This window comes from Megalops cyprinoides, chromosome 11 (assembly GCF_013368585.1).
Source record: "Megalops cyprinoides isolate fMegCyp1 chromosome 11, fMegCyp1.pri, whole genome shotgun sequence".
NCBI lineage: Eukaryota > Metazoa > Chordata > Actinopteri > Elopiformes > Megalopidae > Megalops > Megalops cyprinoides.
In genome coordinates, this window is record NC_050593.1 from 19,991,225 (window position 1) to 20,019,181 (window position 27,957).

General features: G+C 39.2%; 1 protein-coding gene across 1 annotated transcript; it reads left to right on the forward strand.

Moving 5' to 3' along the window:
- Positions 1-727: 727 nt before the first annotated feature.
- On the forward strand, positions 728-27,057 carry mospd2 (motile sperm domain containing 2). Its single transcript, XM_036540120.1, has 15 exons — positions 728-988; positions 1,076-1,133; positions 3,689-3,844; positions 5,048-5,134; positions 5,991-6,145; positions 9,344-9,404; positions 9,900-9,938; positions 11,180-11,304; positions 11,717-11,890; positions 19,631-19,749; positions 23,388-23,481; positions 24,513-24,609; positions 25,159-25,288; positions 26,068-26,167; positions 26,419-27,057. The coding sequence occupies exons 1-15, from the start codon at positions 956-958 to the stop codon at positions 26,602-26,604; spliced, it is 1,614 nt and encodes a 537-aa protein (XP_036396013.1). The 5' UTR covers positions 728-955; the 3' UTR covers positions 26,605-27,057.
- The last annotated feature ends 900 nt before the right edge of the window (positions 27,058-27,957 follow it).

Here is a 27,957-nt window from a genome sequence, read left to right on the forward strand (position 1 = left end):
ACACACGGTGTATCCTTTGCATGCTACTTTACGTTGTTGCTTTAAAAAGTAGCAAAATATATAACTTCAGATCTTCAAACACTGCATATCCACAGTTTAGCTGTGGTGAATGTCATTAACATTTTGCTCACTAGACTTTAATTGTTGCATACTCCTGCTCATCAACGAATAAAGTCGTGGCCTTCTACACAATATAACTAGATAATCACATACAGTAGAACATTAGATCTAACAAAGGTGTCAGTTTTAACAAAAATTAACGTCATCTACCAACAACTGTATTACAAAAGAACTCTAGTTAATATGGCAGAGGCTGCGCTGATGGAAACACTGTCAATGACCAACAACCAAAAGCCAACCAGCCACCGAATCAGCAGCTATCCTAAGCCTCGTGATGTGTCTTTGAAAGATACCTGATTGATCAACAACTGTTGTGTCCGGAAAGGATGGCTTATCGATACATAGACTAACTAGGTTACCTTGTTTGCTGTCGGTAATGTTGTCAGTAGCTGATTGTGTCGCCAGTCAAAAAGACCCGCTGAAACGAAAGGCATTGTGGGATACGGTGAACTATCTGTGTGGGTCAGAGGATCGCGTCACAGATTTGTGGACGGCGTGAGATTTGTTTTGATTTTTTAAGTAGACTTCTTAACATACTGCTTTTTAGAAAAATTTTTTTGCATAGCTACACAGCTGGCTTGGTGTGTAGCTAGCAATAAGTTTAGTTTTGTTGTAGAATTCTAATCACAGTCATCTCACATTTGACATCAAAAGTTGCTCTGTCAAGATCAGGGAAGTCAGCTGAGAAACCGACTCCATGGCGGTTTTACTCGACAGGGAAAGACAGCTTTGTGAAATGTTCTTAGGAGCCAAAATGGCGATCTAAGAGGAGGTAATTTCACGACTGGCCCTTCCTCATATAGCCCAACCCACTCGGTCTAGTGTCAGTGTGACCATGGCGGATGGTGGACTGCAAGAACCGGAGCAGGTGACCTGTTAGCAGTCGATCATAAGTAGAAAGTTATTTATTCTTTATTTTCACGAGCGTTAATTGTTTTAATTATTGTTCCCACAGGACATCGAGAAGAAAACAGAAGAAACAAGACAGAGGTTCAAGGACGAGTATGTGCAAGGTGAGTTTGTTAGCTGGTCTGGCTAGCCACCAGCGCCTACAGCCTGTTAGAATTTTTGTGTGGCCAGCACCAGAGAGAGAAGACGATACCCAGCTAGCCCAAATCCAGACAAACCCATCCCACAGAAGGCAGATCGCTAGCTTGCCAGTGTTAACCCAGTGCAAGATTTATACTCGACTTTGACTTAACTGGCTAACTTACTACGTCTGGCTCTCTTGGATTCTTGTGAAAGTTGTGACATGCATTTGTTTTCTTGTTTCACGTTTGTCAAAATGCCACATTTCTAGCTGCTTAGTTCGTTGACGTATCAGGTCAGCGAGCTAGCGTTTCCCATTGGCATAATTTAACACCAACAAAGTACAGGATTTTGACATCGCTGGCTACAATGGTAATGAGTCAGCTAGCTGTCCAGCTTTATTGGCTAACTCGTTAGCAATTTCGAGTTTATCGCTTTCTTTATCAGAAAAGTAGCTATCTTCCTGAAAGGGGCTTAGCTAACGTCAAGTTACACAGCTAGTTAATGAGCTGGCTATATTCTGGCCTTTGATGAAATGTAACTCGGCTGTTGTTTTTGTTTCAAAGCATGTAGTTAGTTAGACCCTTAATGTTAGCTACATAACGTTATCTGCAATACTGTGTACTGTATGTAGGCGCTGCGTACCAGACAGTACCAGATCGTGTTCTGATGGGGTTATGAACGAGTGTAGTTTTTTGGCAATGCTTGATTGAAGATGACGTTTCTACATACCTAACCGGCTAAACTGGCAAACAGCCTGTTGGCCAGGAAGAATGTGCCTTGATCTTCCCTGTGCCCGTTATTTATTTACTTATTGTTTGGCAAAAAAAAGTAAAATAAAGGCAAAATAAAGTATTAATACCACGCCAGTGTTTTGTATGCGTTGGGAATATGGCTTGACCAACTTGTCTTGAATTTGCACTTCGTTTTCCACAGGCTTGTATGTGTAGGGGTCTATTAAAATGTGCTCAGTCTATGAATAGGCCATTGCCTTTTCACCCTTCAACAATGTGCACAAAACAAACCAGATTAACTATCGTAAAACAAAATGTGTCTTCTTGAAAGTCCAAGAGAACAGTGGGTGGAACTTTGTACCAAATTTCGGCAAGCTCAAATAGTTTACAATTAAGAATTTGTATTTATTTATATGTACATATTTTTGAAATTCCAAAATGTTAATGTGGGCATTTCCAGACCCAAAGACACAGTATTTGTCAATTCTGTTCTCTCATGGACCTTCTAAGTGGAACTTGGCAGCTGTTAAGTTTGTTGTATAGTATGTCAAATAGCCATGTTAAATATTAGTGAAGCAAAACGGTAACCAGTTTACCTAAGTTATTTGAAACAACAGAAAATAATATGGAAAATGAAGAAAAAGAAACTAATTTGGATGTTTATTTATATTGAAATAAAAAAAATGAATGTACACAATTTACAACAATCAGAATGCAAGACAGTTCAGTATAGCATTTGGTTTGTTTCTGCCACATGTGGATCAATGATAGCCTCGCTTGTATGATTGAAGGCACGCTTCTGGTGGCTTAACACCAACTGTGGAACTTTCAACAAATCAAAAACATGCATAAGGGTCTCTTGGCCCAGTTGGTTTGTACAAGGTGTTATTCCAGATCTCTCTTTTTAATTGAAATTTTGATTACTTGAAACCATCAACCCAAAAAGTTTTTGCACTTCACTGTGAGTCAGTAGTTTTGATCTTTGTCATCCAACCAGTAACCTTGACACCAAAATGTAAATTTTTGTGGATTTGTTTGAGTCTGCTCTACCGACAGTATGCACAGCCATTCATTCAAATCAAGCAATGACACCCTTACTTCTGTTGTTTTTAATCATCAACTGCCAAGCAAGACAGTTTTCCCAAAAAGCAAAAGGTTTGGTAATGCTCCACATTAGCTAAGTTGCCTTACTTTTCAGGAAAATGGTGGTTGGATTTAGATTTTAGTTAAATCAACTGATAACTGAGAAGTAAAAACTTGGTATGCTTTGTAAGTCAAACAAAGTGCTTTCTATGAGAGTTTAATATATTAATATATAATATTTTTTATTACTTTTTCCAGAAAAGTTGGGCTTACTTCAAGCTCCAGTGAAATAGGTGAAATACTCACATTTAGCTATGGGTTCCTTTTCTGGTCAAAAATATGTACAGTGTTGTCTCATGCATGCTCTGCCTCAATAAGGCAAGGTTTTTCTAAAAATTCTGAAGGTGCCAAAGTTTAATTCACACAGAATGAATCCCGACTCACTGTGCCCATGAAATGCAGTTAGCTCGCAAGGCAGCATGTTAGTTGTTGATTATTATGTTCTCCACAAGCCTAGTTTATATTACTATGAGCAGTTTGAGGTCTTGCTACATTGCTAACGACCTCCAAGAAAAAAGTAAAATAAAAGGGTATTATTTGTTTAAATTCCTCCATCAAATTAACAAACAGCAAACACAAGGATTGAATAGCCCTGAAGGCAACATATCTTCTAAAACCAGGGGAACAAGTTAAGCCATGGTGATTCCTTTTGATTTCCACAGATTCATCTGACAAGTATGACTCCAGAGACGTGGACAGACTCCAGAGGGATGATGCCTGGGCTGTAAGCTTCCTGACATGGCGGCACTTTGTCGTGGAGGAAACCTTGAAGATGATTGATGAAAGCTTTTTGTGGAGAAAAGAATTCAAAGTGAATGGTAGGCTGACCGTCATGCAAATGGAGGGTGGCACTTTGCAGGCTATCTTGCACTTCTGTAGGAACAGAACCGGTGTTTCTTTTCAGTGTTTTAGAGTATCAGGATCTACAGATTCAGTTAGAAACTGATTGAATGTGGGCTGTTGCAGCAAAATTTTTTTGTTTTCATTGAGTCATCTACTTTCTTAAACATACTTATATATTTTTAAAAGAAAGCTATTTAATGTTTTTTGAATACTGTGTATCAAAGTGTAATTTCATAATACAAAGAACTAGCATTATTACAGATACAATGTCATTCTAATGTAATTTATGATCAAAATATGTTTCCATTCCAGGCAAGGTAAAGGTTGGCAGACATAGCTTGCAGTCTTAAGCTCAGTAAGGACAGACATTTTTATTAAGGGTTAATGGTGTATTTTGTTTATAATTGGAAGCATTATTTTGACAAATCATTATTAAACATTATTGCTGACAAATCTGCAGCTCTGGCATCTGTGGTTGCCACTCTGTGACAGGATTCAGGATGAAGTCTTGTATATTTCCAGATAAAGCCTCATTGTGTTCACGTCATGAAATCCAGCATTCATCCGGGGCTTGAGACAGTTTCCTTTTGTTTCCATTTTGTTGAATGTCTTTCAGAAGTAATCCTGCTCAATTTAAGCAATTTTGGCATTTCAAGCCAAAGCGTACATAGCCTGTGGTGTCATCAGTATGTGGAAATTGAATTCACAAACAAAATACATTTCCACTTAAGTCAACGGCATCATTCATTATAGCCTCAATTCCCTATGGCAGTGCCGTATCCCATCCCATTCCATTCAATGGGATTTATCCATGTAATTCTTCAGTATCTAAATTAGAAAAGTGCATTGTACAACATAAAATATTTGATATGTTTTTCACCCTCAAATTGAACTTTAATACAGAGGGCTTATACCTTTTGGGGTGGATGACTTCTAGTTACTGGATGCAATTGCCATATTCCTTGTTTAGAGCAAGAGCCCGGTATGTTGCTTGTGTGTATGTTTCTGCTATAATCCGGTTTGTAGTTTCCTGTAGCAGAGCAAAGCCTCTGTAACTGTGAGTCAGTTGTTTTGGAAACACTTCCTTGTGGGTCAGTTTTTTTCTGCCTGTTTCTCACTGGAATACCTCACATGCTGTGTGGTGTTACTGGTAGAAAGTGCTCTGTTTGTTTTCACAGACCTCACGGAAAGCTGCATTCCCAAATGGATGTTCGAGACTGGAGCCGTTTATCTCCACGGCTACGATAAGGAAGGCAACAAATTATGTAGGCTGCTCGTCGCTTTGTGCTTCTGCTGTTTTATTTCCATCTGTCGTTAATACCCAAACTGATCAGATATGAATGCTGGGATAATAACTATCAGATGCAACCAGCATTGCTAGGTTGTCTTTAATAGCGTATGCTCATTTCTGTTTGTGTTGAAGAAACTGAACTGCTATTTTTTCCACACAAATGTATGTTGTAATTTCAAAGCCGTTTTATTTTAATCCTGCCTGTTTGACCTTGTCAGCAGTGCCAGAAGTCACTTTCTGTGCTTGGTAATTGGTATTATTATCTCTCATTTGCACACATGTATTCAGATTATTAAACCCTTTTTCTTGCCCCTATCAAATCAAACACGCAGTGTTCTAATTAGTCTGTAGAAAAGCCTGTAGTATCTCTTTATCTCAAGGCTAGATTCTAGTACACTGCAACAAAGGGAAAGGACTCCATTCTCCTTACACTTCTACACTGAAGGAGATCTACTGTTTTCTCTAGCATTTCTTCAGCTTATCAGTTTTCATCCTCTTCTTCGTTTAACTCGGATCAGTGCAAAGTGAATTAAGTTATAAATACAGCTCTATTATATATTTATATCCTAAAGATGAGGAATTAGTTGTAATGTGCAGTGCAGGCTAAACCTGGCATAAGGTACTTTAGTCTGGCCTGTTATAGTTAAACCGAGTTAAGCCAAGTGCACATATTGTCCACCCAAAGCCTTGTGCTACAAGTTTGTAATTGCCTCAACATGTTTTCTATCAGGATTAATTACAGTGTTGGTTGGAAGCTTAATTCTCAGAACTAGAGTAAATGTGTTTTTATTACCATCACACCTGTGATAAGCCTGTGCTGCTTTTTTCAGTCTGGTTCAAGGTGAAGATGCATATCAAGGATACTAAGACGATTCAAGACAAGAAGAAGTACGTGGCCTTCTGGCTCGAGCGCTACGCCAAGCGGGAACCCGGCATGCCTCTCACTGTAGTGTTTGACATGTCTGAATCCGGGCTCAGCAATATCGTAAGATTTCACTTTTCTTTCTGATTCTGGTGAGGCTGTTATAATTACATACCTGTGTTAATGGCATACTGCCATAGTGATTTGTTTTGAAAATCATAACTCCTTACAGTGCATCTTTTTTACCCTTTTCCCCTCCAAGTCCTGTTCGGTTAATTATCCAGGAGATATTCATTTGGAGTTCAAATTTGCTTTTATTTCAAATGAAATCTCACTTATGTCATTTTGTATTTATAAAGTAGCCTATTTGACATACTACTGCAGAGGTGGAACTAGCTTGCTTACTTTGCATAACAGTTTCCAACAGAAAAGATAAAGCGTTTATGAATGCATTTATATGTGTATATTAACGGTTGCTTTCAAATTTAGCTGAGAAGTTTAACGTTTATGAGTGTGTCATTTGAGCACTGTAATTTTTGGTCTTTAAGAAGTCTAAGTTCAAGCTAAGTTTTAACAGTCTTTAATTCATATGATGTTCCCATTTATGTATTTGCATTTACAATTTCTGTTCAGGACAGGTAATTTCTTACATGTCTGCTTGATTGCAGTGCAATCTTTATCTCTCTCATCAACCTTCAGTTAACCTCATTTTCATCTTCTAAGTAAACCCTGTGACATTGTCACGCTTTTACTTACTTTCTTCTTTAATGCAGTGTTTTGCATGAACTTGATAAAGGTGCTAGTACATTCCTCTCAAGTTTTGCAGTTTATGCAGGTTTTTACAGCAGAGTTTAACATGTTGACAGTAAAACCTACAGAGGTAGTTAGTACTACATTGTTTAATAGGAATGAGAATGCTTACATATACACTGCATAGGCAGCATGGAGAGGTATTATAAGTGTCATGATCACATTGCTAGAGTCTGTATGGACCAATTCATCTGAACCAGTTCCCATATTGTGTGTATTTGCATCTGTTAATGCTGCATTTTGCTGTGCTTCAGTTAAACCACCAAACCATCCAAGGCCTCTGGACTGAGAGCATGGCCCATGTTTATTAGTTTTGTTGCATCACTGATATATTATTTTTTGGATCAGAAATTCTACCAGTTTGCACTTACTGAGGGGAAAATTTTAAATTGTATTGTTCACATCACAGTCTGACATGAGCTGCAGTAACATAGTCTGTGTTTTCATCTCCATAGTCTCACTGCACTCGGTATATTTTCTTTAACTTAATTTGGTTAATATCAGTTATTTTAAGTTATTTATGGAAACCGTTATGCCTTACTGTGGTGTCTTCTATCGTGAATGTAAACTAGTTAATTGAAGCCTCGGTGAACGTTCCTAATATGGCACATAGCTTGCACCACAGGCTTAGGATTGGTGTTGGTACCTTGGTTTTACTGATAAGGGGACCTTTAAATCTTCTGGGTCAATCCATCTCGGCAGCTTAATCCTTAGGCTGACTTTGTTTCAGTCATTGCTTCTCAGCAGCCGTCCCCTGTCAGCTAGCTCATTTCTCACACCAGAGCTTCTCATGAAGAAATGGCCTACTTTCATTTGCTGTAGAAAGCAGGCCAGAGAAGGGGCCGAGCGAAAAAGTCAGGGGAGAAATCGGGCAGATGCGTTCAAATCTGTCCTCAATTTTAATATGGATTAGCAAGGAAAATCCTTTTATTTTCATTTTGTTTAGGGATATTCACCTTAAATGCAGTATTGGACAACCTCTCCCTTATTGTTTGTTTTATAATGGTCAATTCCCTCTTGCAATCCCTGACAACAAGGTTATAGATGTTAGGGATTGCAAGAGGGAAGGTGTTTATGTGCTTGCTCAACGTATGATGAAGTGTTGAATAGAATCCAGCCACTCTAACAATAATCTGAAAAAAGTCAAAAACAAACATTGGCCGATCTTTCATGTTTTGGCCTCGTGGAGTTGTCTGATTACTCAGACATTTGTAATAGCCAGAAAAAAGAACTTCTCAAAAGAACTACTGCAGTGAATGGTTGTTGATGAGATACCAATGGACTAGCATGTGTAACTGTCAAAGACTTAACTTCTCTTGAAAGAAGTAATTATGTTAACGTCGTCAACTCTTCCATAGCGACATTTATTTATTCAGGGATGCTCCTCAACTGGCAGCATTTTATTACCTGACAAGCAGTTTCCTATCCCTGTGGTTGCCGGGGTCTGTTGTAAGAGTAATATTGATTTAAGCAGACACACAGTCTAGTCGGTGAGGGAAGTCTGGGTCTCATGGTTATAAATTATCTGTGTGTTTAATGTCATAATACATAAGACAGAATTAAACAAACAGGAGTTAGGGTTGCCGCTGAATGCTCAGGTACTGAGTTAGTCCATACAGTCCATGACTGCATGTATGGCTCTCATGGAAAAGTCTAACTTTAGTGTTAGTGAGTTGGCTAATATATATATTTTTTATTTTCCATTTAATTCACTTTGAAGGAGGCATGTAAAGGTAACTCCATCAGGCAGCTCCCTCTCCTCTTTTTCGTGTTGATTACTTGTCTGTTTGGATGATAACATTTTCCCCTTTAAGTGTGGTACGCACAGCTCTCGTAGTATTTTTGTGTGTGCATGCATGCGAGTTTGTGTGTTCTCTCGCTCGTCAAACTGGACTGTTCTGGAGTGTGTTTCTTTTGCATCACCCACAATGCACTCAGTTAATAACGTCTGTCTGGCTTTTAGATTAACAAAATAGTGATTTGATCACCAATGAAAATAATTCTGGCGGACAGTCAGAAACCATCCACTGACAAAGGCCTTTATCTTTGGCTATGGGTGTAACCATTCATTGTTATCTTTCTGAAGGTGAGATATGGAGATCACAGTTATGCAATCATTAAGCAGTTCCTGTAAATGTATTACAGAACAGCACAGGAAATACTATGGAAGAAGTCTGTGTAAAAGCTGTGTTTTGACTTGCATGTTCTGCCCATTAACACATTATATACTCTTGAATGTTGTCCTTTAATTGAAAATCATGATATAATATAGGAGACATCTGAAAAAAACTGCATTCATGGAGTAGAGTGGTATTTGTTTGAAAGCAGCATGTGACAGAGTTTCAGACATTCTTAATTGGGTCATTTCATAGCTGGAGGCAGACTGCACATACATTCTTTCTGAATGCACAGACAAAAACAGAAGGGTTGGAATTTTGCTGCTACTAGAGACCCTGCGATGTGGATTTGTCATGTTAAGAACAGGCTTGTCCTTTTTCCCTTCTTTTTCAGGACATGGACTTTGTGAAGTACATCATTAGTTGTTTCAAAGTGTATTATCCAAAGTTTCTGTGTAAGTTAATGTTTCTACGTTCCTTGTCACTAATCATGTAACAATTATTTTTCTTTTCAGCCCCTTGTTGATGATAGATATGATGAAATGATACATATGATGATGAGCTGAATGATAATGAATGATAATGTCATTAATCCTAATGAAATGATGACATTCAATGATTATTCATTGATATCTGAATATTGTGAATATATTCATCTGTTAAACACTCTTATCCAATCTCGTGTACAGTTCATACACTAAAGTGCATTTATACCAGCAGCCTGTCATGGCTTCTGTACAAGGTCCATAGATAGGGAGGGGCAGTATTCATATTTTTCAGTCTGGAATTGTTTGCTTTTTTATCCTGGGCCTTGCACAACAAAGTCTATGAACTCATGCGCATGTAAGTTGTTAAATCAAAATGTGAAATATGTATAAAGCCTATTCAACATACTCTAAATCACATTACAGAATTAGACCTGATTGTGACTGTTTGTTTTTCTTTCATAGCCAAGATGATTATGTATGAGATGCCATGGATCATGAATGGTGAGTTATTCATGGAAGGAAAACCAATGATTTATGTAGAAGATGATTTTTACAGTACACAAGAACTTCAGGACATCAGTGTTTCAGTGTTGGACATGCTGCCAGTGTACATCACCTTTGACTTCCAGTCTTGTTCAGTCACTATTAGAAACACTATTTTCACACACTGTTTTTTCTCTGTAGTCAGGTAGGAGAACAGGATTGCAAAGGTTGGCCCAAGACAGTTGAAAAGAAATAACAGTAGTATACACATTATATTATAATATAATATAATATAATATAATATAATATATTCACATTATGATTATGATTCATAACATAACATCACATAAATAAGCAAACAAGCATACATTAAGCTCAGCCAGGCTGCCAGCTAGGTAGGCAACAGGAAACCATTTCTTATGTATATAATTGCATATTCAACAGCTCACCTGCTTGTTCAGCAACACTCTCTTGGGAGCTACTGAGCAAGTAGGTGAACTGTTTCTTTTGTCATTGTTTCTTGGCTCTCATTAAGCATTTGAGGTCACACTAGTCCATCCTATTCTCATATTCAGCCTGTATGCCAGTGTGATAAGTAAAGTTAGCTACTGCTCCGTCTTGCTAATAATGCAAGGACAAACCCAACGGGCATTTAAAACTACTGGGCAAACAATTGCTAAACAGCAGTGACTTCATTTGACTTGGATCAACTTCCAACCAGTGAGAGTTCCTTTAAAAATGTGTGTGTGAACATATATATATATAAAGTATAAAGTGTCAAGAAATCCCTACCTAGCACATTAAATTTGATATAGTACAATAACTTTGTAAAGTAGGTAGGTGCAGCTCAGAGGCTATAAGAGGAATTGGTATTTAATTGCTATTACAGTTCAAAACCATGTAACATGAGATTGATGTGTTTTTGAAACCTGTGAAGACTGTTGAAATGATTCAGCATTTTTATAGTTCTTACTTCCTATAGAAATAAACCACTAGTAGCAGTGGTCACTGTTAAACATTCAACAGTTTGCTAAGCTAGCAACTGCATTATGTTCCCAACAGGCTTGGTGGCAGACTTTAAAATTCTAGTTAGATGTTTTATGTGTAAGTTAGATAAAATGCTAAGTAACATTTTACATACTGAAGAGCTTTTTTCACATAACATGTGCAGTTTCAAGTTAAACCAGCAAAATAATGACATCTCCCCCTTAGTTCCTTCAGTGTGCACCAATTAATGAAGCTTTTCCTCTTTGTCTCAGCGGCTTGGAAGATAGTGAAGACGTGGCTGGGTCCGGATGCTGTCAGCAAGCTGAAGTTTGTTTCCAAGAGTGAAGTCCAAACCTACATCGGACCTGAGTACCTTCCACTCCACATGGGAGGAACTGTACGTACTAATCTGCTGGAGGTGCCGGTTCCTTTATGCTCACAGAGAAAGTAACCCTCTAAGAAAAGCCAGTTTGGATTTCTCTGTTCAGCAAGAGCAATTTACAAGATCATCAGGCAGTGCTTGAGAGTGCAGATCCTTTGTCGTTTAACACAATGTTAGGATTGTATGTTGTCCCATATTACAAAAAGTAGAGGGCACATTGTATTATTTTATGAGGTGTTGTAATAAATGAACAAATTGAGACTCAGAGGTTTTTTTGCTAGTACAGTACCTCAGCATTCACTCTGAGGATGGTAGATTGTGTTCATAGGTTTTTTGGGACTTCATTAATGGTTGATTACAGTGTAGTGTGAACAGTCATGTTCAGCTCACACTCTGCCTTCACTGGGATGTTGTGTGTGTGTTTTAGGACCCCTTTAAATACAGCTATCCTCCACTGCCCGATGATGATTTTCAAACTCCCATTTCTGAAAATGGACCAATCGCCAGCGAGGATGAAAATGAGAGCAAGGATGGTGAAATGGAGACCAAGGAGACCCTGGATTCGAGCTTCAGCTCGGAGCAAGCTCTCAGGCCAAAAAAGGTATGACGTTTTTCCGTAGCTATAAATTTCCACGTTTCCATAACAGTCCCGATGGGGATGTGAATCTGTTCAATTTAAGTCATGACCTGACAGGGAAGAGACACACTTAGCAGTCATGTTTTTTTTTTTTTTTAATTTATTTAAAAAAAAAAAACTACAATCTAATGTAAATGGCTAAATATGGGGCCTCCTGAGTGGCTCAGAAGGTTAAGGTGGCTGTTCCAAGAGTGGGCTGAGCCCTGTGGCCAGGGTTTGAACCCAGCAGTATCTTTTGCTGACATTGACTGGGAACCCACATAAGCAAAACAAATTGGCTTCATTCTGCCCGGGGGATAGAGGAGGGTTGGTCAGCCAAGTCTCCCTAATCACACTGCCCACACTACCCTGCAACTCGTTCAGGCACCTATGAGTTACTCAGTGCTCAGTGTAGAGGTCCTCACTGGGGGGTGAGCCCAATGTACCATTGCTGACTACAAGAACTTTGGTGAAAAGTGGTTATAAAGCAGGATGTCAATAATTTAAATAAACTCTAGATAAGAATTGTTCAGTACAAGTTTTATATAACAGTATTTCTCATTCTACGCATCAATAAGGGAGAATATAGCTGCAGTTACTGTTGATGTTAATGTGAAAAATGCTTAATATTTTAAGCATGCTGTTGGTGTTAATGTGAAAAGCTTTAGTATTTTAAGCGTACTGTTAATTTTAAACCATATTGTCTATATTTAATTGATAATACATTTTTGGTTTCCCAAAAACGTCACAACACCTTCACCACAGCAAAGGTGAAGGTGTAGACCAATCCCAGACACCTTCTAATTGGCTGTATAGAAATGCTGTTAGTAGATTTTAGAATTTTTTACTGGGATTTTTCTGTACCCCAGTGCAGATATGTTTCGTTAAATGGAGTAAAAGATTATGGCATGTAATCAGGCCCTCCAAAGCGACATTGGGACTTGGGAAGTAGTAATTCGGTGATTTGGCTGCTGTTTAGATGTTTGTGTTGTCTTCTTTCAAGGTGACTTCCACAGAGTTTCTCTTCAGCATATTCCACCAAAATAAAACCCAACACCATTGCAATGATCACGGGTCCCCTCACGTGTGCAGCACAGTGGAAAGTCACATGAGCTGAACGTGGCTTTGGTCCCAGATAACTTTCGTTTGAGCATTTCAGAGACCACAGAGTTTTTATTTTTTTTATTTTTTTGATGCCCCGAAGCTGTTCCTCCCACATCCTCAAACACGATTTGACTAAAGTTCCAAACCGTGCATGGAGTTTGCAGACCTTTTCCTCCAGCTCCACTAATAGCATGCCTTTGACCTTGTTGAATGCTTGTGGCCCCTGGTTTGTCACAGCCTGTTATTTGTGGTCAGCGACGGTCTCATCTGGTTTGCTCCCGGCTACTGCGGGGGCGTAGTTACTGTGACATCACAGTACTTGGCTCTCTGCCTCCACACAAAGTCAATTGCTCTATTGTCATCCAGCAGTGGGCATGCAGCGGGGAGGGAAATCGACATATGTTGTGCACCATAATTAGGCATTCGTGTTATTCCATCACGACTGCCTAAGTGTGTCATACTGCTAATACTTCAAGTTCTTGAAGTTTGTCTTTTAAATACCATACCCAGCATGAGCAGAAAGCCAGTAAAAGTAATTGTTCATTAAAAAGGGTCTCCCATAGTAGTAGCAGCTGCACAGGAGTTGAAGTGATTATAGGTGTGACCAGATGCATGCTACAACCGACACATGCAGTGTTCCGTACATTGCATTACGCCTTTACAATTTTTTCCTACCAAGTAACCACACCCATGCATCCTCCCAGTCACTGTGGTCAGCAGGGCAGTGTCCACTAGAGACCTCTCCAAACTCCAAACACAGGTGGTGGTGAATGGCCCACGTCACAAAGCTGGCCACCTGAGCATTGCAACATGGTGGTGTCACAACAATACAGTCATGGATGCACTATCATGACGAGTTAATATGGGTAATGTTGCAAAATCCCCCCAAAAGTTACACAGTAAATGTGGAAATTATTTAAATGCTTGACTGCAGTGTGAATCTCCAGGCTTGTGGCCTGACTGAGTAAAGTAGGAGAGGCTGAGTCATTACACTGTAGTTTCAGTGATGCATTCAGCATTGGTGATGTGGGGTAGATTGGAATAGCCACAGAGAGATGTGCTGGTCCGGGTATTGTTAGCTTTGAGACCCTTCTAATGAAGAGTGACAAAAGATTAGTGTCCCTTTCAGTGTTCCCATGTAATTTAAATAGCAAAAGTCAAACTATCCCAGGCGAAAGGCATATTTTATTTCTCTCTGTTACAAAGGAGTTTCTGAATTCTGATCCTCATGTTGTTCAAGGAGAGCTCTGTTAGATCGGGGTAGAATGAGATGCTGTTTGACTGAATTTGGGTTGGGTTTTTTTTATACTACTATATATAAAAGTAAAGGGATTTGTTAGCTTATGATATTAGCAATAGATTAAATTTAAGGTAGTGTTCAATTGAGTTGATGAACAGCTATTCTGTCTTCTGAGACCTCTTCCCTAAGTTGCCTCACTTAAAAAAAATTGAAGTGGAAATTACTGCAAATAATAGTTAGGAGATTTCAGATTGTGATCAGTAATGCAAACAAACATAATTAACTGAACCCAGCCTGAACTAAAACCAATATACCAGTGGTGGCCTGGATTGTGAAAAGCTGTTGCAGAGGTGATATGGAAATCCTTCACCTCAGTCATCCATAAGTAGGAGTTTGTATATTGTTTTTTTTTTTTTTTTTTTTTAACTGAAATAGTACATTTGACCTCATTTTTCAATAGAGACACCAATGTGGTTGTACCTGTAGCTCTTTGGAGAGAGTCAGGGAACCTGCAGATCTAGTGGCAGGTTTCTGCACGGGAGTTTTTAGGGTTGAGTGTGTGCATGTGTGTGTGTGTGCGAGCGAGTGCGCAAACGAGCAGCATGCTTTCTCTTTGTGTCTGACTCTCCTGTCTAATGGTCTGGAAGTCTTGCTGCTCACAGCGTGCCTCATGGTGGGCGCTCACAGTAAACACTGAAGAGATGAGCCTGAATGGGCCAGGGATGACTGCATATCCACTCCCACTCTGTGCTTCTGACACTCATCCCCCCCATTCAGGGTCTGCGAGGTCACGTTGATCCTCCTCGCTCTAGAGGATTGTGGCTCGACCTAATTGTACAAGACTTTGAGCCTTCCAATACAGTGGCCCCCTGCCCACTCACCCACGAATGCTAATTGTGTTTCTCTTTGTTTGAAACAAGGGCTGGTAAGAGGTTGTACGATGTATTACCCACGCCACAAGTTCTGAACCCTGGAGATTTCTACAGTCAGAAAGGGCAGGTGTACTGTACTGTGTATTTGTGAGTACACCTTTCTCTGTCTCTGTCTCATATATCCGTGCTTTCCGTACCTATCAGAATCACTGATCAAGAATCCCAACTTGAATCACAGATCAGCCATGCAGTAGTCTCAGTTTCTCCTTGTTTATTTATTATAATTCTTCAATAACTTGGAAACCCCCCAGCTTGTTATTAAAATCTGTACCAGAAACTAATTTGGGCCACAAATATAATCAGTTTTAGGATATCTCCCTAGTCACTTCTCATCGCGTTTAATGGGTCTTGCTCAAATATAAAACTGTGTGCTGCTCTGTTCAGCAATTACACAGAGGTAATTTATCATTCAGACCTTTCAAGCTGGTGAGCAGCTCCTGTTGCACAGAAGCTAATTTGACTGAGCCGTCATAACAGGCACAGTGTTCAGTGTTCACGACTGTGAGCAAACACACTGCTTGTTGTTCCCTTTATATTTGGACACAGCCAACAGAACCAGTCACAGGGCTATTGATATAGTCGATCCTCGCTACTGGCCATCGTTGTGTGATCAGAAGTTGGAGGTACTCATATACGCCTGCGCTTCGTTGCTGCACAATCCTGAAATTGTTTCTTGATTGCTTCTGAAGGAATGAGACGTTTGATTACGTCATGCTGCTAATTTTGATATAACCCCCAGTTGTGCGTGCGATGCATAAAAAAATGCTTCCTCTTAACATGCTGCTGCTGTGTAACAATTTCTATTCGAGATTGCCTGGTGATTAAAGGGAATCTTGAACATTACTAAAAATACTAAATCTGAATATATTCAGTGTGGTTTTAATTATATAGCATGCAAGGCATACTTTATGTTCCAGTGGCAGGCAAACATTGTTCAGTGTAGCAACTTCGACTAGCCAACCTGTATGTGTCACTGCCAATGAAACGTGGACAGTTCCTTTTGTTCTGAATCAGCTTAGATGAGGCTACAATGTATTTTTTTTATTGTGGAGAGTTCTTAGCATTACATGTGTTTACAATTTCTCCAAAGGCAATTTAACATCTCCTGCAAATGTTGCCTTCCGAAAATGTAAAATTAAACCAGTAAAATATACTGTGTAGTATACTGTACCGTACCATCTAGATGATTCTAAAAGAATTTTTTATTGTTATTTAGCATTTTAAGCTCCAAATTATGGCACTCCAGTGTTTTAGCATGTGTTAAGAGATTCAGTATTAGTATGATTTGATTGAGAGAAAGTCTGCAGTTTTTGCAGATGTGATAGCAGTATTACCTGTTTGATTTCAAGTGACAGAAGTTGAAAGCAAAATTATCATTTCTTATTTAATATGTCTTCAGAGTTTCAGATAACTGTGTCCATTATTGCAAAATGTTGAGTCATATCTGTGTTACTTGAACCAACGTGGCTGTACAGTGACCTATGCTGATATTATTATCCACGTTACCAGAGGAGCTCTGAATGGTTCATCACATATTCCACCATTGTGAAGATGGGTTTCTGTGATATTACTTTTTTCGCCCTCATAATGTAAGGGCACTTTCACACCTGGTTCATTTCAGTGTTTGAATCAAACAGAAATGTGGTTTGATTCACTCAGATTTATGTATGAAATATCTGTCACACCAGGATGTGAATTAAAGCAACCAAGACCTTAACGTGGCACGGTCTCAGACCATGTAAAGCGTCTGGTTTGCGGTTGCCAAAAATCTCTGCAGTAGGAAAATAAATGAATTCAGGTTCAGTTGGAAACAATTACACCAAAAATGTCCCTGAAACTAGATGAGACCAGATACGCAGTGATGTTTCTGAATTCACCAAATTCCCAGGTGGACGTTGTCTTCCACATATAGGGAATGTCCAGTATGCTCTGTTTCTACTGCATTTATCGGGTAAAAGCGCTAAATAAGGAGGGCGCAGGTAAAAGCAACACCGCAGCACTTAAGCTGTCTGTCTTCTGAATCATACCTATCTGCTCCTCAGCAAACTGTTACGTCAGGTGTACCAAGCACAGTCAAAAGGTTGCTGTTTGAGACCAACACAATTCTGGTCTGTGTGTAGCAGCTAGCAGACCGAATGACGAAACCCGAGTTTGTTTTCAGATGATATCAAATTCATTTGATTTGAAATGAAGTCAGCATGAAATAAAAAAAGATCATTTTGAATGTGATCCAATTGCAGATCACTTGCAAGTGAACTTGGTGTGAAAGTGCCCTAAGACTGTCACTCCCTCCCAAACAATGTAATTTTATTTCGTGTCACTCCATGTAGCCTCGGTATCACAGGGGCCAGTATGCAAAATGACAGCTTATTAAAGATCAGCAGAACTCTACCTTCTGCTCCATAAGTTACTGAACATACTTGGCACAAAGATATTGTATTAGCACAGTAGTCCCCAAAGTTCAAATGGGAAAATCCAGATTTGATTCTGTTGATCTTAAATTTTGATTTTATTTAATGTGTAGGTCTGCATATTGAATTTAATTGTTAACAAAAGTTGTAACCAAAATTGCCTTATTTCTGTTCGCAAAGAGACATATGCAAGTGATCCTTAATTTCAAAGTCCTTCAGTTTATGTCAAAGTATTACATTTCCAGTCCAACGACTGTCCTTCCTATTGTGACTCATGGGCATAGTGAACGTTGCTGAACGAGTGAATTGTTTTATGCAAAGGAAGGATTTGAAGAGTTTGTATTTTAGCACTATAATGCATTATTACACAAGAAAGGAATTTGTTGTAAACATTGACTGATCCAGTCACTCTGTTTGCCTCACTGATCTTTGAAAGGAATGAAAGCGCAATGTGTGCTGCTTATGAAGAGAGGATATGAAGTATTGTAACTGAGGTACTGTGCTGTATTGTTGCAGTGAGGTTATGTACACTGCTGTGCAAAGATTTTTTTAGACTCAATGCATTCCGACGTTGTGTTGTGATACATATGGAAACCCACTCTTCTTACTGCACCACAACGTCTCAGTCCAGAGTTCAAGAGTGACCTTCGTGCTGTTGACGGATGGACAACTACCCTGAGCCTTCTGCCAGTTCAGTTGTCATTTCAAAGCTTGTCTTAATTCTGTCCTAAACAAATTATCTTCCAGTATTGCTCATCCTTCTTAGACAGATTTTTTTGCTCTCCCAGTCCTGGAATTACAGATGATATTTCTCACTACAAGTTTACTATGGTCGATTATGATTTTGTATGCCAGATCTTTACAATCATCTGATGTAAGCTATTTCAGAAATACGGACAAATCTTTTACTGAGAAGAGAAGATATACACCCATTTATTTTACTTCCTGAATGTGACTTTTGCACGGCAGTGTATACATTTCAGTTCTAAGTTAGTCTCATGAAGTAGCTACCGTGTGTGCCAAATATATCCATTGTAAAAACTCCACATTGAAGCATAAGTAGTGATCATGTTTCAGTTGTTCACATGTGCACAATCAATGCAACTAATTTCTTAAAGACCTGTTTTTACTTGATTTTAACACCGAATAAAAATTTCAAAAAGAAGTTGGCTCTTGATGTCCTGACTGTGTCCTGTTGTATTCTGCTGCGTGTCCTCCTCAAGGGGGAAGTCCAGGGCGTTTCTCGCTTATCACAGCAAATGATGTCCCAGAATGACTCACTAGGACTCATACAAAGTTCATAAGCAGCACATACAGTCCTGGTTTCACCCCTCCTCCAGATCTTGCATCCTGTTTTTGGCTTGGCTGTTTACAAAACTGTTTCATAAAAGTTTTCAACAAAAATAAGAATGACACTGATATATGATTGGGCAGTGGTGCTGGTGCCAACAGCTAAGCCCTTGTATGCGTGTTTACCGGCTTGCTTTTGTTTCCAATATTGGCAAGTCTGAGATGCCGTATGGAAGAGCGTGTGCTTGTTGTCATGGATACCAGTGCCATGTGATCTCAGTGACTGGAACAAAGGGGAAATAAGGGGGAATTATCAAGAGCAAAAGTGCTGACACGCTGAGACATTTGCCCACAGAGTGCGGTATTGAGCTGCCATCATTGTGACAAAATTAGGAAGCGAGGAAAGTCCGTAGTGAGCCTGTCTGTCTGTGGTTCCCAGAATGCTTTGCTCCATGTACAGCAGTGCGAAAAGGGAGCGAGGGAGCGTAGGTGTTGTTGCCAGTAAGCCAAGTGTTGTATGCCAGTTTTCAAATGCGGCCTTGCCTCTCAGTCATAATTTCTGCCATGCAGTTGTACTCATGAATACCTCGTTTATACACCTCTTCTGTGTTACATGGTGGTGACTGATCTATGGCTCCTAAGGGTAACATGGGAATAGTTACTGCCTGAGATGGAATGATAATGTGCAGTATGTCATGCCTGAATGTCTGTAATACTTGTCTGACCACAACGCTTCTTATGTTTACAGGTCAACTTTGCAGAGGACAGTTTCAAGCTGGAGGAGTACGACAGAGTGGACACAGCCGGTCGGACTAAGGGGGCCAGGAAACCACAGACCACATTTAAAGGGTCATTGCTTCATATCAGGTATGCAGCACGGTCACTTGCGTGCCTTCATCCAGAACTAGGGGGTTTATGAGCAGCGCTGACCTGCTTCAGAGTGACTGTGAATCTATGATCCCATTTCAGTGACAAGATTCCAAGAGCCAGAAGATAAATACACTCCCTTTATGGTTTGTGTCTGTGTGTGTGTCAGTATCAGCAAATTTTAATAGGATATAGACAGAAACAACAATATACTTGGATCTTTTTTTTAATTTGATTCCCTTAATTGTTTTTCTCTTTGATATCATTCATAGAAGAGTGTAATTAATTTTTATCTATAAAGGAAGCAAAACTTTGCTCTCTCCCACCCACTCAGAAACATTTTGATGCGTTGTATAATTCATAATAAGTAAGCAAAGGTGCCAGTCATGTGGAATGTTATTTTAAATTACAGACTAAATTTAATGGGTAAAGTCAATTATCAGAAAGGTGGAAATACTAGGCATTGTACTCAAGAGGACTGTTATAATTAAGCTGGGAAGAAATAAAGTACATTAGCTTCTTAATCAGTCAACCTGAATTGCAGAAAAGGGGTGGTGTTTATCACAACCAGAGATATGCATACTAAATTAACTTTATCTGAGCAACTAAATCATTTCGTTTAAAGACACTTGCAGAGCTGCATAGCAATAAAGAATAATTTTTACTCGTGTATTGAGGTAGAGGTGCTCTGCATTCATTGGGCACAGCAAGTTGAGAGGCTGAGATAGTTATTTAAAGTAATCTTCATTAATTATATGATGACATTATATAACATACATAATTACATTACATAATCAGTAATGATATGCTAACCTATGCCGTTAATTTAAGACCTTTCTTGCCTTACCTTCTTACATTTCTATTGTCTGAGGTTTGTTGTGAAATGGGTGGGAGGTACAGCTTGCTTACTTTAAGAAGTCAAATTAACTGATGGTGCAAAGTTCAGCACATCTTATCTGTTCACATGTCACCCCTGCTACAGTGCCCCCTTAAGGTTGGGACAGGCATTACTGTTGATTACGGTTTATTATTGATAACAGTGTGCTTACTATTACGCATAATTATACTTACCTTTAACGTTCCCCGTTACAAGTCAAGATGCTTGCAGTTGAATTGTAACTTTCATTCATCCACAGATCTCAGGTTCTTAGAGCTTCCTCAAAAGGCAGGCCAGAACAGCCATAACTTGGGCATTGTGCTAAAGAGGATGTGAGCATCCTGCATATGTGAGAGTGGCTGTTTCTGTGGCTGAGACTCTGGGGCTGTTTGGGAGAAATACAAAAATAGGACAGGCTTTTGAATGTAGAGGAACCCCTACCATCACAGACATTAGCTAATCAGATCAAGAGTGTTTTAAGTTTTGCTGAATACCTGAAGTAATTTGTAATAAAAATAAAGAGATTGAGAGAGAATTTGGTAAGAGGAGACAATGAATGAATGAATAGAACGTTATGTCTTACTTACCACAGTTAAGCAAAATTACACACACAGCAGTGAAATTCTGGACTCCAGCTTGTTCAAACACTTTTTGTCCACTGATTTTTATGGTAAGCTAGCCTGCCAAAGTTATGGACGAGAAGTTTGAAGTTGTTACATGCTGTTGGCTTTTACCTGTGTTTTTATATCAGCTAACAACATCTCTCTTGCCAGTTAGCTAGCGCACAGACATACACTATATGGACAAAAGTATTCAGACGCCTGATCATTACACCAACAGGGACTGTAAGGACATTGTATTCAAATACATATACTTTAATATGGAGTTGGTCCCCCTTTTGCAGCTATAACAGCTTCCACTCTTCTTGGAAGGCTTTCCACAAGATTTTGGAGTGTTTCTGTGGGAGTTTGTGCCCATTCATTCTGTAGAGCATTTATGAGGTCAGGCGCTGATGTTGGACGAGAAGACCTGGCTCGCAATCTCCATTCCAGTTCATCCCAAAGGTGCTCAGTGGGGTTGAGGTCAGGGCTCTGTGCGGGCCAGTCAAGTTCTTCCACACCAAACTCATCAAACCATGTCTTTATAGTCCTTGCTTTGTGCACTGGGGCACAATCATGTTGGTCATGTTGGAATAGAAAAGGACCTTCCCCAAACTGTTGCCACAAAGTTGGAAGCATAGCATTGTCCAAAATGTCTTGGTATGCTGAAGCATTAAGATTGCTCTTCACTGGAGATAAGGGGCCTAGCCCAAATCCTGAAAAACAGGTGTGGCCAAATACTTTTGTCCATATAGTGTATGTAGCTTTCAGCAAGTCATGTCAGATGGCAGACTACTGTCCATGTGAGACATAGCTGTGGCTGTTAATTTCAGAAAAGAAGAACATGCAGTGTAAGATCAAGACTGCAATAGTTTCATTTGTCATTTTAATGGGCGCTCATAGCTTTTTGCCCTTCAGCAACTTTCAGCTACAGTCATGTGATACACAGCTGCTCAGTATTGACTGGATGGTCATTCAAGTCCATAGTTCTGTCTTTGTTTCTTATCTTGTAAACAACAAGATCGACTGATCATATCATGCCAAATCACCCTCTGCAAACATTGTGGGTTCAGCATGAGAAATCAGTACTGTGTCATCATCTACTCTTTTTTTATTTATTTGTTTAACTGTTTTTAAAAGCCATTACGATATGATTACATTTTGTTTTCACTTGTTTAAGGCCAGGTCCTTGTATGTGTGTGTGCGCTTGTGTGTTTGTGCGTTTTTTTAGGGAGAAATATTGGACCAGAGAGGAATCTCTAGCAGACAAACTGGTGAGGATAGGGCAATCCTTTTTGTATGTGAAACATTTTCCCAAGAGAAAGTAAAAGGACAACCATATGTTGCCAGTAATAGCCCTGAAGAATAGACCATTGAAGATACTCAAAGCCACTCTGAACAAAACATCTAACAACAAATTAAAAAGCCTTTTTATTTATATTAGTAGCTTTTGATTTTTGTTAGAATAATCACAGCCTTAACCTTTGGAAAGTTTATAAGTGGCAGGTAGACCTCGTGATTAACGGATTAAAAACAGCAGACAGGAATCTTAATCCTCAGGTCCTTTTGAGAACTTATAAGAGCTAGGAGCTACAGTACATTAAACATGCTGAGACTGGACTCTGAGAAGCCAGAGGTCCTCATTTTGTAAGCCTTGACCTGGCCTCTTTCACAGCCTTTATGAAAAACAGCAGAAGGTTTCACCCATGCCCTGGATGTCTTGTTTTTCATTTGTGAAATGAATGGGTTTAAATCTTTTTAATAGCCTCTGTACCAACCCAGTGACATTATCCTTGAACAGATGGAGTGGTAAACAGAACACTTTAAAACATATGACTTTCTTTTTGAAAGAACATATTCAGAGGTTCTTCTTGCGGACTCTGTTAAGCAGTGTCCTCAGAATCGAACATGCTGACACTTAACTACCGTGTTATACAAACCTTAGTTGATCTCAAGGTCGAAACTACCATTTGCTGTTCATACAATAATTTTTGATAAGATAGCATTTGTTGGCAAAGATGACTGCTGTGCGACTCTGATCATAACAGTTTTTTTTCCCCGTGACCTTAGACAACACTGTCACCCTCCAGTTATAAGCTACATTGTGATACGTGATGTATAGTAACATATTGGGGGATAACGGATATAGTTTTCTTTTGTAGTCCTGCAGAGGAGCTGTGCTTTGGGTCGAAAGAGACTGAGAAGAAATGTCTGATTATCCTCAACAACGTGACCAAAAACCAAGTGGCCTTTAAGGTGTGTGCATGCATCTACAGAAGGAGGGAGAGAATGTTTTTCCATTCTTCTTTGTTTTGTCTACTCTCATAAGCACCTGATACCAGTGTCTGGCCAGCACAGAATACTCAACACTTTTTTCTAGGGTTAAACATGTGTTTGAGCAGTGCTTTTTCACAAATGTCACATCTAAGACATATTTTCAGTTTTGCAGGCAGCAGAATATTGCGTTCTGTCTTCTTTGACTATGTCAGTGTCCCAAAATAGGTCTGCCACTGCAGAGAACTTTCACAGTACAGTGCAGTTTAGTTTATCAGTTTAGTACGATTTGCTTGACATCTGAAAGGGATTTTTATCTACGTTCTGTGAACAAAATGTTATGTTAAATAAATGCTACATTTATTTATTTTTCTTTTTCTCTAATAATATATTTTATATATGTTTTTAACACATATGTCACTGCAACATATATAAAATAGTTAGCAATAAGGCAAGGCACTTCATGCATTTGTACTATACTGTCCATATTCTTTTCAATGAGTATGATTTCATCTGATATTTCCTCTGAATTTATCTGATATCCTAAGCATCAGCTGGCTGCTGCTAATGCCATCACAACTGTAGTGGTATCAATCTTGTTGATGTGGATGGTAACGGCTAAGATGACTGCTTCACTTAGCTTTCAGGACAATACTTAGTCTCTTTGTGCAATATTTTATACTTTAACAAATTTGTAACTTCCAATTGACATTCATCTACCTGTTTCCTCAATGTCCAATGGTGTACTGTAAAGTTTTCACAATAATGGTAAAATTTGTGTCAAGATCCATTGGGCAAACACCACAAACTTTTGCTGCCATAAAAAAGTGTCCTTAGGCCAATGAGGAGAAAATTAAATTTTGATAAAGCATTACTTGTTTTACAGTGTCATCCCGTGTTTGGGTTACCACCATTCACATAAATAACCTTGCACAAAATATGTGGTCATGAATCAATACTGTACTAAAGTCAATGTCCAATGCACCTTGATCTGATGATTTTTATTTCTGTAGGTCCGAACCACAGCACCAGAGAAATACCGAGTTAAGCCCAGTAATAGCAGCTGTGAACCTGGAGCTTCTGTCGATATTGTGGTGTCCCTACATGGAGGTACAGGAGTCTGCTAACTCTGCATTCTTTTCTCCACTATGCATCTCTGAAGGTCCCAAAACTTGTAGAAATTCTGAGAGGTGGCTGAGTCCAGTCTATTAATTTCCTGGAAAGTGCTAGAAAATGACATTCTTCTTCTAATATTCATATTTCAACATTGTGAAATATAAATGTTTGTCATCCCTCTTAAACCAGATCTTCTGTAGTGTTAAAGGAAATGTATAGATAAACTCTTGCACTAACCTCAGTAAGTTTTAGTAGGAAACTGCAAAAGTGAATGTTTTCTTAAATTGTTTCAGGCCACACAATGGATTTTATTATGTTGTTGTGACTTACGTGATGAGTTGATGACAGCCTCTGAAATTTAAGGTGTCACTCACTTCTGTAGATGTGCTCAACCTGATTTTGAAACATTTGTTCCAACACCCCCCCCCCCCCATATGTATTGAACGTGCCTTCGCTGCTAAGCACTTTGATTGATTGACTTCCTTGGGATTTATTTAGCTCTGCTGTGATTGGCTGTAATGTGTAATGTGTTGGGTTCTGCAGGCTACCAGGCCTCTCCTCAGGACCGGTTCTTGGTCATGGCTGCAGAAATGGAGCAGAATGCTGGAGTGGGTTCTCCAGAACTTGCACAATTCTGGAAGGAAGTTCCAAAGACTAGAATAATGGAGCACAGGTAAAATAGGATGCCCAGCCATACCATTTGCCACAAACCATCAGTTTCCAATTGAAATTTATGAGCTTGCAAATGCATTGTGTGTATGTTGGCATTTATAGAACACGTGTATATTATGAGCTGTGAATATGCCTTCTGGGTTTGGAGTGATCTGTGAGCTGGTTAGAGTTGTTGTTGCCACACATGAAATGGGGAGATGTGTGTGTGAAGAGTAACTTGGTTATCTCAATGATATCCCTCAGTGTGGAAAACCTCATAGGTGCCTGTAATTCAGTCCTTGCTTCTCGGGTATGGTGTAATATTGCTAGATTAACAGAAGTACACTGTCCTTGCATGTTGTCACTAATTTGAATGGGCTACAGTTTCAAGACTCTCCTCCAGACCTTCTGACAGGTGTCTGAGGAAATACAAACCTGTGACTGTGTGATTTCTTGTAGGCTTCTATCTGCTGTTTAGGATTATGCTCTGTGTCAGAAAGCCCATTCACTGTCATTTATAAGCAAATCCATGAAATGGCAATATAAAATGCAGTCAGTACATTGTACGTATGTATTTATGAACTACTTTTATTATAACACAGGATTACTAAGGTTATAGCCAACATTAAAAATCAAATTGGAAAAAAATTAACTACTTAATTTCAGCAGTTCTTAGAGTTTCAGTGCTGTCTCGTTATTTGTAATCAGTTGCTATTCTTGAAACCTCATGAAACTACTATGCCTGCTCCTGTTTTGACCCCTCCCACTGTTATGATGTCACAATTTACTTCCTGCTTCCAGATTGCGGTGTCATGTCCTTGAGAGTGGACTCACTGTGACCCCACTGACTGACAGTCCCATCCCATCTGGGCCCAGCGGCCACCAGGACCTGCACACCATGGTTAGTTGTGAACATCCTATTACTCAGCAGTTCTATCCACTCCTATGCTTAGAAGCTACTGGCTGGTACAGCTAGATACTGTGCCAGAAGGTGGTGGTGAATGGTTTTCCACCTCATTGTAAATGGGTTTGCATGCAGAAGTTTTATTTGTTTAATTTTTTACTCTTAAATGCTTCGTTGAAGAACGTAGATTAAAATTGCTAGATTAAAATGGGATGAATGAAAGTTTATCTTGCTTTTCTTCTGTCCAGCTCATGCGGGTAGCAGCCAGCAGTTCCAGATTGGAGCAGAAGCTAGACCACTGCCTGTGGGTCCAGAAGGTTCTGACAGTACTGGTGATGGTTCTAATGGCCTTTAGTTTCTGCACCCTGTACCTGTTGTACACTAGAGATGGACCATCAGAACCAGGCTCCACCCCACCCTCCGAACAGACATAGACTGTCAGAGCCACCTGTTATCCAGCAAAACCCTAACATCTGAAGCAGAGACCAAACAAAAACAGTCAGTCCTCTGCTCTGGGGACAGACTCGCAAGGAACGGCGTTCTTTCGTTGGAGCAGAAATGAGAATGCCCTGCGGGGGGAATTTCTGTGACAGTTGGTCCCTTGGAGAGTTGCTCTCTTCTCTGTGGAGTGAAGGTCCATGTGTGAGTTCAGCAGACACTCAGGACTAAAAGAACCCAATAATGTATTTTTTAGTACTCATCGTGGAATCATTAATGATGCCATTATTTATTACTGAGGTAACTAGTGATTAATTATGGTAATTTAGGAACAATTATAGTTTCTCAAATTATGTACAGTATTTCCTTTTAATGTATGTATGAAAAATAATAAAAATGCACTTTTTGTTTCATGTGATTTGTTATAGACCAGTTTTTTAATTCAGACCTGTTTTATTGTTGTATCTGAACATGCTCTCAGTTTGCTCATTCCTGTGTAAAATGCATGTTGTTTTGCTTCAGCAGATGCTTTTGCCATCGCTGCAATCTGGACAGTGGGGCAAGGTGCTCATTTCATTAATTTATTCATTTTACATGATGCAGGGTTCTGTTCAATGCATCTTAAAATGTGAAATATTAAAATAAATATTTTTTTGCTAATTATATTTTCTAAGTTGAACAGAACTTGAACTTGAGGGGTTGAACAGAAACTACAGTAAACCGTATCTGTTTTACATTTTTTTACACAAAACCTTTGGTAATGATAGAACCACACAGACATAGTGGGATTGTTGCGTTATTTAATTATTTTTGTTGCAAAGAAAAGAGGATAGAATGTGTGTCCCTGGGATGTTACAACTGTGACTGTAAGAGCATACTGTAAAGCTTGTTTTGTCAAATCAGTTGCCTTGGTAGGCTGATTTAAATTACTATGCTGTAATAATTGCACACCCTAAGAGTGATCAGTACTTAATAAACAGTTGAAAATAAAGTCCTGACATTCCTTGTGTGTTTAAACTGTAGCTGGTCATATGCAGCAGACATGCATAGTGGTAGTTCAGATGTAAGTGTTTCAAAAGGGGAAGCAAGTTTATTTAAACTAACCCCTCCTCCGACACATATTTGATTCAGCCCTTAGTGATAAGGCCTGTGTGTCCCCATTCACAACGAAGTCGAACAGCCATTGGCCTCAATTATGTGCAGGGATTAGTGGCCTTTGATAATGGAACCAGCCCGGTAAATATATATAAATCACAGTAATCACATCTCACCCTGAACAGATCAATACTGAATTCTATATGAGTGTTTATCACCTGCGGTTTATTACAGTTATTTTCATTACACAAGCG

Excerpts from the sequence above, each read along its gene's own strand:
- mospd2 (XM_036540120.1), top strand. The coding sequence starts at position 956 with ATGGCGGATGGTGGACTGCAAGAACCGGAGCAG. Across the intron at positions 11,305-11,716 it reads CACTCCACATGGGAGGAACT|GACCCCTTTAAATACAGCTA; the intron begins GTACGTACTAAT and ends TGTGTGTTTTAG. Across the intron at positions 19,750-23,387 it reads GGGTCATTGCTTCATATCAG|TCCTGCAGAGGAGCTGTGCT; the intron begins GTATGCAGCACG and ends TTTCTTTTGTAG.